Here is a 14018-nt window from a genome sequence, read left to right on the forward strand (position 1 = left end):
ACAGGTAATAAAAGCTAAACTGAAATGCTGTAAATCCCTTCACTGGCATAGCCTCCTCCTCACATTACTGGTCAAAGCAACACACAAAAACGTAAAAAACTTTTTTTGTTTACTCGACTGTGATTTATGGGATACTCTGGCTGGGAGCCACGCCACAAATGTGAAATCACAGAATCTGGTCTCAAAATATTATGACACGTTATTCATAAGACAGATCAAATCACAATCGTAAAAGTGAGTCCAGTTACATAATGACTTACTCATTCAATAAAGATAAGAGGTACATTAATTAGCACAATTTTTTCTTTCGTTCTATTGAAGCTGTCAACATTTTTATCAATACATTGATGATCTTATTGCAAATGCAGTATACTTTATTTGAAGCATGTATACTCCAGTGTAACTTCACAGCCAGAGGTGAATCATTTTATGAATACGCGAACGTTCCTTACCATACTTCACCACGAATTTACCACCAAGATTATAACAATCTCTCTCTCTAAAAAAAAAAATGGCGATGGCTAAAAAGGTCCAACACGCAACCTAGTTAAAATGACCTACTCGTGGCGGGTGGGCCGAAAGGAGGTCTTCCAAGCTGCTGGGAGAGGCTTAACAACTCTGAACTTATTCCCATGAAGGGAGGACCAGTGGCGATGCCAAAGTGACACCACTTCCTGACAGACGGCAACAGAGAGATCAGAGGGATTGAAAGAACTAGTGGGCTGCAGTACAAAGAATGCAGCCTTTGCAGCAGCCTCGTTTCCTGTCAGATTGACATGACTAGGAACCCACATAAATGTTACAGTGGCTCTATCAAGGGTGAGCAAGTGAAAGCCTTCCTAGGCCTGTTGCACTAAGGAATGGACGGTGTACAGCACACAGAGACTTTGAAGGGCACAGAGAGAGTGAGCAGACGACAATTGAAAAGCCTGTGTCGCCGGATGCACTCCGTGGCTTGATACAGGGCAAACAGCTCTGCCGTAAATATTTAACTGTGTGCCGGAAGTCGATACCGAAAAATGTCGGCGCCAATAACGAAGGCACACCTGACACCACAATCAGTCCAAGAGCCATCAGTGTACACAAAGGTACTATCGTGAAATTCTGTGCGAAGGTTGTGAAACTGAAGGCGATAGAACAAGGTTGGTGTAGTGTCATTAGAAAGCGAATGAAGGACAAGATGAACACAGGCTACTGCATGAAGCAAAGGTGGTAAAGGGTTCAAACCCACTGGCAAAGTTGCAGGGAACGTGAAGTTAACCTGCTGAAGCAAGAGCTGAAAGCCAAGTCCAGGAGGTAACAGAAGAGGGACATGCCCCCTACAGGCGATCAAAGGAGTCGTAGAAAGAGGCAGCATAGGATGGGTGGCCACGCATGGCAGACAAACGGCATGCATACCTGCTGAGGAGAAAGTCATGGCGGTAGGCCAGCAGTAGTTCAGCACCTTCTGCATAGAAACTCTCAACAGGGCTAGTGTAAAAGGCACCAGTGGCCAAATGGATGCCACAATGGTGGATAGTATTGAGATGACATACGAGGGATGGATGTGCAAATGCATAAATAAAGCTCCCATAGTCTGTTTTCCAACAGACAAGGGACCATTATAAATGAAGGAGGGTGGTTCGATCTGCACCCCAGAAGTACCATTGAAGACACATAGGACACTGAGGTACCGCGTACCTTGGGCTGCCAGATAAGACATATGGGAGGACCAAGAGTGTTTCCTATTGAGCATGAGCCCCAGAAATTCCATAGTTTCAATGAATGGAAGAGCAACAGGCACAAGATGTATAGATGGTGGGAGAAACCAATTGTGCCGATTTTGTCCGTGGGAAAACGAAAGCCACTGTTGATGTTCCATGAGTAAAGACAACTGAGACAAGTCCGTGAAAAACTGCAACAGATGGCAAAATCGTCAACAAAAAGGGAGCCAGAGATACCCAGTGGGAGACAGGCCATTATATGGTAAATGGAGGTAGCAAGGAGATCAATGCCCCTGGAACCCTGAGGCACACCGTTTTCCTGGATAATGGTGTCCAAGAAGGCAGAACCCAAACATACTTTGAAAAGTAATCCTTTTAAAAATTTCTAAAGGAAATGGGGCAGGTGGCCACGGAAGCCCCACGTTTAGAGAGTATGTAAGGTACCTGCCCCTCAGCAGGTGTCTTAGGCTTTCTTCAGATCTAAAGACACGCCACAGTCTGGGATTTCCACAGAAAACCATTCATGACATGGGTGGACAAAGTGACGAGATGTTCAATGTCGAATGGCGCACTCTAAATCCACATTGTGCAGTGGTTAATAAATTGAAAGACTCGAGCCAGCACACCAGCTGGGCATGAGTCGTATGTTCCATCACCTTGCAAAAACAGCTGTTGAGAGAGATGGGACGATGGCTAGAAGGAGGTTTTTGTCCTTACAGGGCTTAGGTACAGGTATGATGGTGCCTTCACGCGGAAGTCCGGAAACATGCCCTCTGCGCAGTTGTGGAGGTACGTATTAAGCAGTAAGTGCTTGCCTGCAAAAGAAATGTGCTGCGACATCTGAATGTTAACAGTGTCTGGCCCTGGGGCAGAGAATTGGGGTGAAGTGAGAGCATGATCTAGCTCTCTCATAGTAAAGGTTGCATTTTAACATGATTATGAGAAGAGAAGGCTATTGCCCTAGCCTCCTCCACTCATTTCCAATGGAGAAAGGCAGGGTTATAGTGGGAGGAGCTCGACATTTCCACAAAATGGCAGGACGAGGTGTTGGAGATAGCAATAGGGTCCACAATGACATTGGAGAATGGATATTGGTTCCAGAGAGCCATCTGAGAGGAAGAGGGGTGTGGAACTGTTAAAACAAACTTTTGAATTAAACCCAGCTAGCTTTTATGTTATCCTGAAAAACACAACAACACTGTGCACACATCTGTTTATAATGAATGCAGTTTGCCATCATATGATGACAGTTAAAAACGCAGAGGTGGGGTACGAGTCAGCAAATGGATAGCAAATGGGGAATGGTTGCTCGAGTAGATGTCAGAAAGTACAGGCCATTTGAGACGATGAGCAAGATGTGCAGTACAGAAGGATAGGTCCAAATGGGAATAGGTGTGCTAGGAGTCTGAATGGAACGTGGTCGCTCCTATGTTAAGGCAAGAAAGGTTAAGCTGATTAAGAAAGTCAGTGAAGAGGGCTCCTCTTGACAGATTCTGGGACAACCCCAAATCAGATGGTGAGCGTTAAAGTCACTGAGCAGCAGAAATGGGTGAGATAGCTGCCCACTACGCTGCAAGAAGTCGGCCCTGGCGACATCGAATGACAGAGGGATGTAAATGGTACACGATTCCCTCAAGAGATGGAATGCCGACCTCGGGCGGAAGGTCATAATGGAAAAGAAGAAATGTGAAAGTTCAAAGCGATTGTGAGGATGCAATGTTGCTTCCTGAAGGCAGAGTACAAGTGGATGCTGTGATTCTGAAAGCAGCCATAAATCCTCTTTGTCGGATCAAAGGCCACGAATGTTCCATTGGAGGAGAGAGTGACGAGGAAAAAACGAGTGTCATCTTGGCAGCTGCTGAGTGCCAGTCTGTGAAGACTTGCTGTTACAGGGCACAGAGGCAGGAGGATCCTGTTCCACGAGGTCCAAAGATGTGTCAACTTTGTTCTGCTGTCGGCCTGCGGAGCCCAATGCAGAAAAACAGTTGGTGGTGGGCACCAGCTACACGAAGGCCAGCCAGCGAAGCTATCATGTGGCAACACAGTCGTGGAGGATCGTCAAGCCAGTGAAGGAGAAGAATGTTTGCCTTTGTTGGATTTCTTTGAGCCTTTCCGATTAGCAGAGGAAGACGCCAGTGTTAGCTGGCTGGAGAGATGTTTGAAGTCTTCACAGGCTTATTCCTGCTGCCCGTTCCGTCCTGTCAGTTGTTTAGCTAGTGACTTCGCCCCATGAGGCCAGAGAGTGATGGCTTGTTGCACACCTGGACGAGGGGACTGCGATGCTACCATAACACTGGGCAGTTTCACAACCTCAGAGCTGAATTTGAGGTCGCATGTCTGCGTGGCCATGTCTATCATGGAGCGAGATGTAATAAGAAAAGTACTGCATGTGCCAGGCGATAGAGTGCAAGGTTTGTGACAAGCCAATAACTTGCGAGCGACCTGGTAAGTAACTTTTTCCTTTACCCAGATCTCCTGGACAGCCTGCGAGAGGAGGTGGCATGGTTGCCATTGCAGTTGATACAGTAGGGAGGAGGAGGCGGACAACTGCCCTCGTGCGTATCAATACCACAGGTTACACATTTGGTCGGTTGTCGACAAGACATTTGAGTGAGGGTGAAACGATGACATTGGTAGCAGCACATCGGGTTCAGAATGTACTGTTGGACTGAGAGACCCTCATAGCCTGCTTTGAACTTGGGCAGAAGCATCTCTCTACAAGAGCAGGATTTCACAGGGCCGGCACCTGCATCAACACCTTTCTGAATAATAAATGGATTTACTGTTGTGAAGGACTAACCGTGTTCAGTATGTGAAACCACGAGGAACCATGGTCCAGCTGGGACGGTCTGTGAATCGTTTGCCTCATTCCATTTACATTTTGTAGACGTTGATTGTGGAGATGATTGGCTCATTGCAAGAAAATCGCCCATGATTGCCAACCTTTCCGATGGTGTACTCCTTCCAACTGAGGGCCACCTCCACAAGAGGGCGCACCCACCGTAGGTGATTGTTCACAACTCAGATCAACCCCTCCGAACACATGACAGAGGGACCAATTGGCAATTTGGGAAGGTAGCAGCTCAGGCAATCACCCCTCCCTGGGTCTGGCTTGTGCCAGAGGGTACGTGAAAACCCTACCTGTCGACCTGGGGCTGGGAATTACGTGTTACCCAGTCACCTGTTACACATCAGATGTGTGGGCCAGCCTTCAGGAGTGCACAGGGAGGAAGAAGAAAAAAGAAGAGTGCCGAGTGGAGGAAGGATAGGAGAATGTGAACAAAGAAAGGAAAAAGGAAGGAGGAAGAAAAACAGTGGTGAGACTGTTCTTATGTCCGCTACAGACAGTGTGGAACATAACATTCAGAAGAGCACCCCCAGACATGTTCAACAAAGGATGGGAAAAAGAATAGCAAGAGGATAGACATGCAGCACGGAAGGGAAAAAGATGCTACAAACGCTGAGGCTCTATCGTAGATTTCTCTCCTGTGTGAACAAAAATCTTAAGTACTAACATCAATGTTTTTTGTAATGAACAACTTTTAGATGGAGAAAGCAAGGCAAATGGTATGTATGTTTCATTAAGGCTACTGCTATTTTATTTCAATAAAACTGAACACATTTGTGACAAAAACACGTTTCCTTGGAGTCAGAAGACAGATTTAAAATACCTTCACTGGTTTCAGAAACAACCTCACAAAAAAGATGATGGCCTCTTGAAAGAAGAGTGTAAGGCAGGGAAGAGTTGTGCAAACCAACACTGTAGGTGACCATTAATAAAATATTGGTTCTACTACATTTGTTATTGCCAGTTATTAGTCACTGTGTTATGTCTATTATTTTACAGGTATTGTGCGATTTTCCTTTAGAGACGTACACGAGTACATAGCATAAAAAACCACGAGCAACTTCCACAATTATCTTCCTCTTACTGCCCACACTTTCTAACACACAAATTATTAAGTGTCAAAATGTACTAGAATAAATAATGTCTATAAAATGCCGCACTGAACGATGTGCTTGCAATGAGACAGTTGCAATTCCTCAAATCCACCGTCCATGGCCTCTGGCCTGCCAAGGTGCACCGCAGTCCTCGGTCCTTGGATAAACTGTAAAAATCTGCTGCATTATGCCCACACAAACAGACCATGACTGCAGGCAGATTGGTGAGACTAGACCCAATAGGCACAGCTTGCACATTAGTCAGAAATGATGCGCTTCTGATCGCCAGGTCCAATCCATTAGGGATAACCACAGGAATGACCTGTGGTTTTGGCCCGTCGTGGAAGTCCACTCATGTGGCCTGCTATTCACGTGTCACAGACACCATGTTGGTGAAATGAGACCGCATTGATCAATCCAAGCAACAGATAAATTGCACAAATACTCTGAGAATCAATACTAATGATGATAGATATCAACTCACTGTAAAGATGATCACTGTGCCGCAGACAGACACCTAGAAAAGATTCACACTCTCACAACTAAATTTTCGGCCATAGCCTTTGTCGGAAAACAAAGAGCATACACACATTCACAGTCACTCAAACACAACTCATGCATACATGACTGGCATCTCTGGCTGCTGTGTCAACAGTCTCTGAGAATCAGATCCAAACACACCATTCCTTCCACCTCCCTGCCTCTCTTCGGCAGCTGCTAGGCTAGTGGCAAGAAGTGGTGGCGGGAATTACTGCAAGCTGAGGGGAGGGGTAGGAAGGGGAGAAGCAGTAACAATGAGGGAGTAGGGAAGTGGTGCACGTACTCAACTGCACCCAGCTGGTAGCTATGCATGAGACATCTCAGTAAACAAAGTGTTTTATGTACTGAGACAAAAATGAGATTTTTCCAATGCCTTTTTCAAATTTCCCTGATATTTCCATGACATATTTGAAATTCTCTGTTTCCCGAACTTGTGGTAACCCTGTGGACCAGAGAGAGACCTGCTGGATGTACAGTTGGTTGCCTTGTAAATAGATTAATGGAATAGTACTTTAAGGTAATTTTAATTTATTACAATAAGGCAATATCTGGGAGACAAACAATGAAAATTGTTAAACGCAACCACTGTCTTGCAGATGATTGGTCTGCAATGCACAGACATACTACTAGCTTTCGAGCTACTATTCTTTTCTAGTTTAAGCCTGCCCATAAACGGAAACCCTTACTTTGTGGGCATGCATATACTTTAACTAGGCATAATGATAGCCCACAAACTAGAAGTGTGTGCAAGACATATCGACTGGCTACAGAGAATAGATGCCTTTCCTCACTTTTGCTTATATTTTAAGTCATAATATGTAATGTCACAAGAGTGAAGAACACCTTAGCTTATGTCTCATTGTCAGTAAATTAACAACTGCAAAGATACTGACCCAAATTTTGATTGAAGGCCCAGTAGCAGCACACAACCAGTATCGATTTGGAGAGAAACAAAGTGCATTGATGATGCTCTTATGCTCCAGAGTATACAAGTGCTTTTCTTCATTCAGATCCCAAAGCATTACTGTCCAGTCCTGCAAGAGAAAAATTAACTTTTAACAATCGTGCCAGCAATGAGGCAGTAAAATAATCAATGACTTTAATACATACTCAGTTAACATGATGGAAAAAATGACAGGAAGGAAGAAAGAAAGAAAGAAAGAAAGAAAGAAAGAAAGAAAGAACGGAAGGAAGGTACTATAAATAATTCTTTCTGACAATTCTTTCTCTACAGTACATTCCTAACTCAAAAATCAAATAATATAACAATTGTAGAAAAGGGGATAGTTTTATGATAAATGAAAAAGATAATAAAGCCTCACAATGTTCAATTCTAAGGCTACTGTCATTTCTTATACATAAATTACCTTCAATTTCATAAACAAAGCAAAATTAGTTATTTATGCATGTAATAGAAGTATTGATCCCAGAACACATACAGCAACATATGATATAGTTAGTAATGTGGTTAAAAAATTATTTTCTTTTCTGCAATTAACATTTTTATATAGGAAGCATATTTAACTTTCGACATAAAAGGATGCTACACCAATGATAAATTTTGGACGGGGCGAATTCACCTGTTTACAGTCAGAAAGCAACAATATTTAAATACAAATTTGGTTAACAAACATATTTAAACACAAGTTTAGCTAACAAATTGGTTACTTCCACACCACTGTGGCGTAAATACAAAGGCTACATGGAACATGTTACTGTAAACCCTAAGTGACATTTGGAACTACAAAAATATGGAAGGATAGATTGCTACTCATCACACAGAAACACTAGTAGATTCATGGGTGGGATAGAAGTCATGTGTAGTACTGGAGTGGGAGCAGGTACATCATGTGTAGGTGGAGGAGGATGTGGACTAGCAAAGATTGAAGCCAAGAAGGGTTACGGGAGGATATATTGTAGGGAGAGTTCCCATCTGTGTAATAAGAGAAGCTGATGTCAGTAGGAAGAATCCACATGGCACAGGCTGTGGAGCAGTCATTAAAGTAAAGCACATCATTTTGGGCACCATGTTCAGCAACTAAATGTTCTAGATGTGACTTGGCAACAGCTTAGCAGTGGCCATTCATGTAGACAGCTTGTTAGTTATCATGCTGATGAAGAAAGTGGAGCGGTAGTTCAGCTATGTTTGTAAATACCATGGCTACTTTTTCAGAAAACCCTGGCTTTAATTGGGTGGAAGATGTGTGAGACAGGACAACAGTAGGTGGCAGTGGGAAGGATGTTTGGGAGTGGTGTTGGTTCTCTGTGTCTACTACTGCAAGGACATGAGCCTTGGGGCGCACACCTGGGAGCAGAGGTGAAGTACGAAGGGGCAAGGGTACTACATAGGTTTGGTGGGCAAAGGAATAAGAGACAGACAGACAGACGAGAGAGAGAGAGAGAGAGAGAGAGAGAGAGAGAGAGAGAGAGAGACAATCACTGTCCACAAAGGAGTACTATTGTGATTCATACCACCCAGTATTTCAAAAACTGAACCACATTCTTCACCAAGATTTTGAAAACATTCACTCCGAAATGTAACTTCACACTCTAGATTTTAAAATGACAATCATGCAATATTTATAACCTATCACCACCAATTTATGGCAACAATGGTGCAATTCCATCAAGCTCTCTGTTATCAATAGAATCAGCACCAAAACAGTTATCACCATCACCTCCACCACTGTAAATCATTAGTTGTTCATGGTCACTGACGATGCCTTCCACTGCTTGTGCTGCTCAAATAAGTTTCTTGATCCGTCTGATCTTTCCTTCCACAAGGCTGCATCCAGAGTCTTATGAGCTTCACATAACAACCTTTCCACCTCTGTTGCTGTAAAGGACTCGTTCCTGATGTCTTGTCTTCACATTTCTCCATACTGTCTCAATGTGGTTGAAATGGCAGTGATATAGTGGCAGCCTTACTACAGTGTGATGCTACTCCTTGACGATTTTGTCTAATACACATACAGGCACATTGGGCGTATTTTCTTTAACAAGCGAATATAACAGAGACTTCATCATGCTCATATCCACAGCAATGTTTCACACCTGTAACCTATACACCCTAATAAATTTTGACAATAGTCTACAGAGAGCAGCGGCCTGATACTATATTTAAGTTAAAATGAATGATCGGAATCGCAATAACATTTGTTTATTAACCAGTTTCGGCTTGTGTACAAGCCACCTTCAGAATTTTTGGCCCCCTATGGCTGGTGCTGGCGGCTCCTCTGATTTCTTGCAATACCACGATCATATCACGAAAAATCCGAAGAGCTGCCAGCACCAGTCACAGGGGGCCAAAAATTCTGAAGATGGCATGCACATAAGCCGAAACCAGTTAATGAACAAATATTATTGCTATCTCGACCGTTCATTTTAACTTAAACTGCACCGTAAGTTCTTTACAATCATCTGTGGTTCAGGCTCTGTTCAGAATCACTGAAAGATACAAAGCACTGCCAATTACAACGGCTGTAGAGACAGAAACTGTTTTAAAAGGTTCCTAACCACTCAACAAATCTTGTTTGGTCCATGTCTCCATGGTAATCACCTGTCTTCTTGGACCAAAAAACAAAGTGCAGCGGGAACAAAGCCACTGGGAGAACCTGTAAGCACCACAATCTTGCTTGTCTTCCCATTGGACAAAGACTACTACTGCTTTGAGTGTCGTCCATCCAGCATTTGCTGACGCCATCCCTGGCATTAACCCATGTTTTATCTAATCATCCACATTATTGAATGAATATCTTTGTCCACAATTCTGCGCAAGAATATGCTTCGAGCCATTACAATATGTGTCTTTTCTAACAGGACTGTGTCCGTCTAGCGATTTGTAACAGAAACCCATATTTTTCAGCATAATTTTTAGTGACATTTACCAAAGCCTGAAAAGGTAACTTTCTTTTCAAAACTAGCAACTTTTCAGTGGTAGGATACCATTTCCCGCTGCAGTAAGCATAAATATGCCTGCAAACTGTGTTGCCTGGAAAGAATCTAAGTCGGTGACCGAGTGAGGCTGCTTTCTCTTCTTTTCAGAAGTTGATAGAAATACATTATCTGTTTGAGGTGCCCTCAACTTTTGCAGTAACACACTCCTATTACTGTCCTTGCACTAATTCTAAGAGTTTTCAAGGAATGTTCCACTACTTTATCGGCAGGAACTTACAGCTGTCCATCAATACTAATGTTTTCTTTCTCCTGCCAATAAAACTCACGAGTTCTCCAAAATAACTCCAGTACCTGAATGTTTAGCGGCACACCTCATTGCAAAGGATTGTCACCAAGCGAATGAACTATTTTCTGTCGCATTTTCCACATATCAGAATTCCTGCACCACAGTACAATAAAACACAAGGTAGAAACCAACCACATTTTTTATGTTCACACAAATAAAAGTCGGGGACATGGGAGCCTTGCTATCACGACTGGAAGCTATTGCTACATGCGGACTGGTTCACCCCCCATGCCTAGCACTTCTCTTTCTTTTGTTAAACTGCTACACTGCCAACCTGAAACCCATGTGTCAAGCAGAAAGTTTCAGTGGCCTGAGTATACAGAAGCACGATTCTGCCATCCAGCAACAATGTTAAAATACATTCCAGGCTCAAACTTTCTGTAACCCAGTGCTACATTCTTTCTGCAAGTTAATGCTAATACATTTGGAAACATAAATTAATGCATAATTCATCAAATACAGAAATCACATACTTAAATATCATTATTAATAGCTGCATGTAACTCTAATACAGGTATGGTTTTGGATTTTAAAAGTAAGAGGCTTTATTTTGATATTTGCATGTTTCACCACAGCAGGGCTATTGGTACAGAAGAAGAAACTTGTGTGTTCACCACAACAGTGTAGTATTTCTGTTTATGTTTGTCATGTTTGATAATATGGTTCTGTCCGAACAACTGACAGCCACAACAAACAAGTAGAAAAGAACAGATATATATTGAATTTAATTGTAAACTGTATTTGGTTCTATGGCACTTTGGAACTGGTTCTCTGGGGCCACAATGAATCTGATGTCTCTAAAAATATTTTTGTGAGCCAATTAAATTTAGCGCAGAACTGGACAAAGATCTTCAAGTTCATCTCAGTCAGGTACCAGCGTTCAAAGGCATTTCTAAGACTGTTTGGAATGAACTACTGCAATTCATCTTGGGATTGTACCATGAGGAAGTTCATAAATAGAACATGCCAATTATGTTGCAATAATCTTAGATGAAACCACAGATGCATGTTACGAATTTCAGTTGATTACTGCTTTCTGATATATTGTTGAGGGAAAAACCATTTAACGATTTAGGCAAAAACCCACTAAATGATTTTGGAACTTTGGTTAATCAACTGAACTCTTAGCTGGCAGCGACTACGTAAAACTAATAGCTCAGAACTATGTTAGTGCAAACATTATGACTAGCAAGTCAAATGTGGTACATAAACTAAGACAAATACTCAAATGCCAACTACAGTCACTGTTTTGTGCACCAGTTTAACATTATTATGTCTACAGCAGCCTCTGTTAATCGCAATGACCGCATCTTTTTAGCACATCTTTCAGGTATTTCTTCTTTCTTTTCAATTTGCCACAGAGATCAAAAGTAATGGATAGTATGATTTAGAAAAGTTTGCCCCGTGTGTCAGTAATGAGATGGAATTAGCATTTGCAAGTAGCAAAGGATGTTTATGGAAATAGGGAAGACCTTATTACTGTCTGGGAAGCCACTGAAACCAGTGAGAGTAGAAGACTATATTCTCTACTACTGAGAAAGCTAGTTCGCACAAAAGAAGACCGTAAGATAAGGAATTCATTTTCTGGCCATCATTTTCCAGAAGCTAATGCCTCATGTGGACATACCTTTAAATCAGTTTCAAAAGAAGGTAACTGAAAGGACTAAAGCAAAACAATATATTCAGAACTTTGAAGCAGTAATGCAAAACATAAGGAATGGCATTGACTATGATTAACGAGATTAGTTTCGAAAATGATGAAATAGTGCCTGCCAAGAAGCAAAGGATTTTTGACGATTATAAAAGAAGAGATGCTTTATAAGTTTGTGAGCCATCCTTTCTAATAAAAAATTTTGCTTTCAGTACAGGAACACCTCACTGCAGCCAACTAATTTGACATAATAAGTATGTAAAAATAACACAAACATCTTTACTTCTGCAGAAAAGAAAGTTGAAGAGAGAGCTTCAAGTCTTCTATCCTATGCTTGAGTTGAGAGCTGTTTCTGGCACAATTCCATTTCTTTTGCTGATTCTAGAGGATGGGCTTTGGGACACCTTCGAGACACTCAAAGTTTTGAAATTGTTACCCACAATACCTTTTCCGACATCAGAAGCTGGTTAATGCTCTGCAATGCTCAAGAAAATTAAAATGTTTCTATGAAAGGCTATGAAAGACGAACAACTGAGTGCCATGGGAATGCTATCCTGTGAAAAGTAATTCATGTGTAAAATTGAAAATTTCAGTTCACCAGTGATCAATTTATTTGCAAACAAGGAGTGACAGATTTCCAATATTATAATTATTTTGAGGCTGTCTTCTCAAAGTCATGTAGTGTGCCAAGTAAAATGCTTTCAATTTTAAATGTTGGTAATTTAATTAATTTGCTTCTCAAAATGTAATTAAAAGTTCGAATTATTTATGCATGCTCCATTATTTCTCATGCTAACGGCGCTTATGTTGTATCTGATGTTATTCTGGCAGTTGGGCATGAATGTAAACAAACTAGGACTTTAGCAAGTTGAGAAGAAAAGTGTGGTGCGGTGAGGGCGGGGCGGCGGGGGGAGGGGGGGGGGGGGGCACATCTCCCTTTCACAGGGCTGGCAACTTATGACCAAATTCTGCATACCTGGGAGGCAGAACTGATGTAATAGTCATATGGATCACCAATTCCATCTAGTGGTGTGAGTCTTATTCAAATCCTTTGACACACCAAGTTTGGTCTCTGCACTTAATTCTAAATAAGGAACGGAAACACTGAGTAGGCACAACACAAAGCAAACTGGAGTACACAAAACAATTTATATAGGTTTTGGGGTTTGATGGGGACTAAACATCGATGTCATCAGTCCCCTGTTCCAAACAGATATACTTGTAAAAGGCCTATACAGTAAAAGTATAACCTCTGCACCCAGACGGAGGGAATAGCAAGTGGTACAGAACTAAAATTAACAATGCAATAACACAAAATAGAGGACACTTAAAAGGAGCAGAGCAAATAGTTGACTAGAGTAAAACAAACTACAGTGGTTGATGGATCAGGTGAAAGGTCAACCATTCAACTACAAACGAAGAACCTCCAGCTGGAAAGTGTTGATAGAGGTACCAACACAACTTGTAACCATAAAAGACACTATTTTGGTAGCCACATCACAAAAGTCACTGGAGTGGGTGTAGCCTGAGAAATCATGCGAGAGCACCCACACTAGAGTGAGTGATAAAACCCAGCTGCACGGATAAAACGTAAAACTGAGTCAGCTATAGAGACATTGTCACCTAGAATTAAAGGAAGTGCAGCTGGTAAATTAAAGGGGGCTAAAAGGGGGCAGTCCATCAGAAGATGGACCACTGTCAGCCCTGCATCACAGCGACACTTGGGCGGGTTCTCACGGCGAAGGAGATAGCTGTGGGTCAACCGCGTATGTCCAATTCGGAGATGGCAGAGAACAACTGAGTCCCTACGCGTGCTCCTAAAGGATGAGTTCCATACGGCCGTGGACGACTTTACCATGCGGAGCTTAGACAGACCATTCCGAGCTCTAGACATCGCAGAGCTTGCGATGTAGGGCTGACCGGAGGTCTCTTTCCATGA

General features: G+C 42.4%; 1 protein-coding gene across 1 annotated transcript in view; it reads right to left on the reverse strand.

Annotated features, from left to right (window-relative positions):
- The window catches only part of LOC124594890 (guanine nucleotide-binding protein subunit beta-2-like 1), a 109636-nt gene that overhangs the window by 11957 nt on the left and 83661 nt on the right, over window positions 1-14018 (reverse strand). The window contains exon 6 of the mRNA XM_047133363.1: window positions 7079-7219. Within this exon, the coding sequence (XP_046989319.1) occupies window positions 7079-7219 (141 nt within the window). The remainder of the gene's footprint in view (window positions 1-7078; window positions 7220-14018) is intronic.

Source organism: Schistocerca americana, chromosome 2, assembly GCF_021461395.2.
Source record: "Schistocerca americana isolate TAMUIC-IGC-003095 chromosome 2, iqSchAmer2.1, whole genome shotgun sequence".
Lineage (NCBI taxonomy): Eukaryota > Metazoa > Arthropoda > Insecta > Orthoptera > Acrididae > Schistocerca > Schistocerca americana.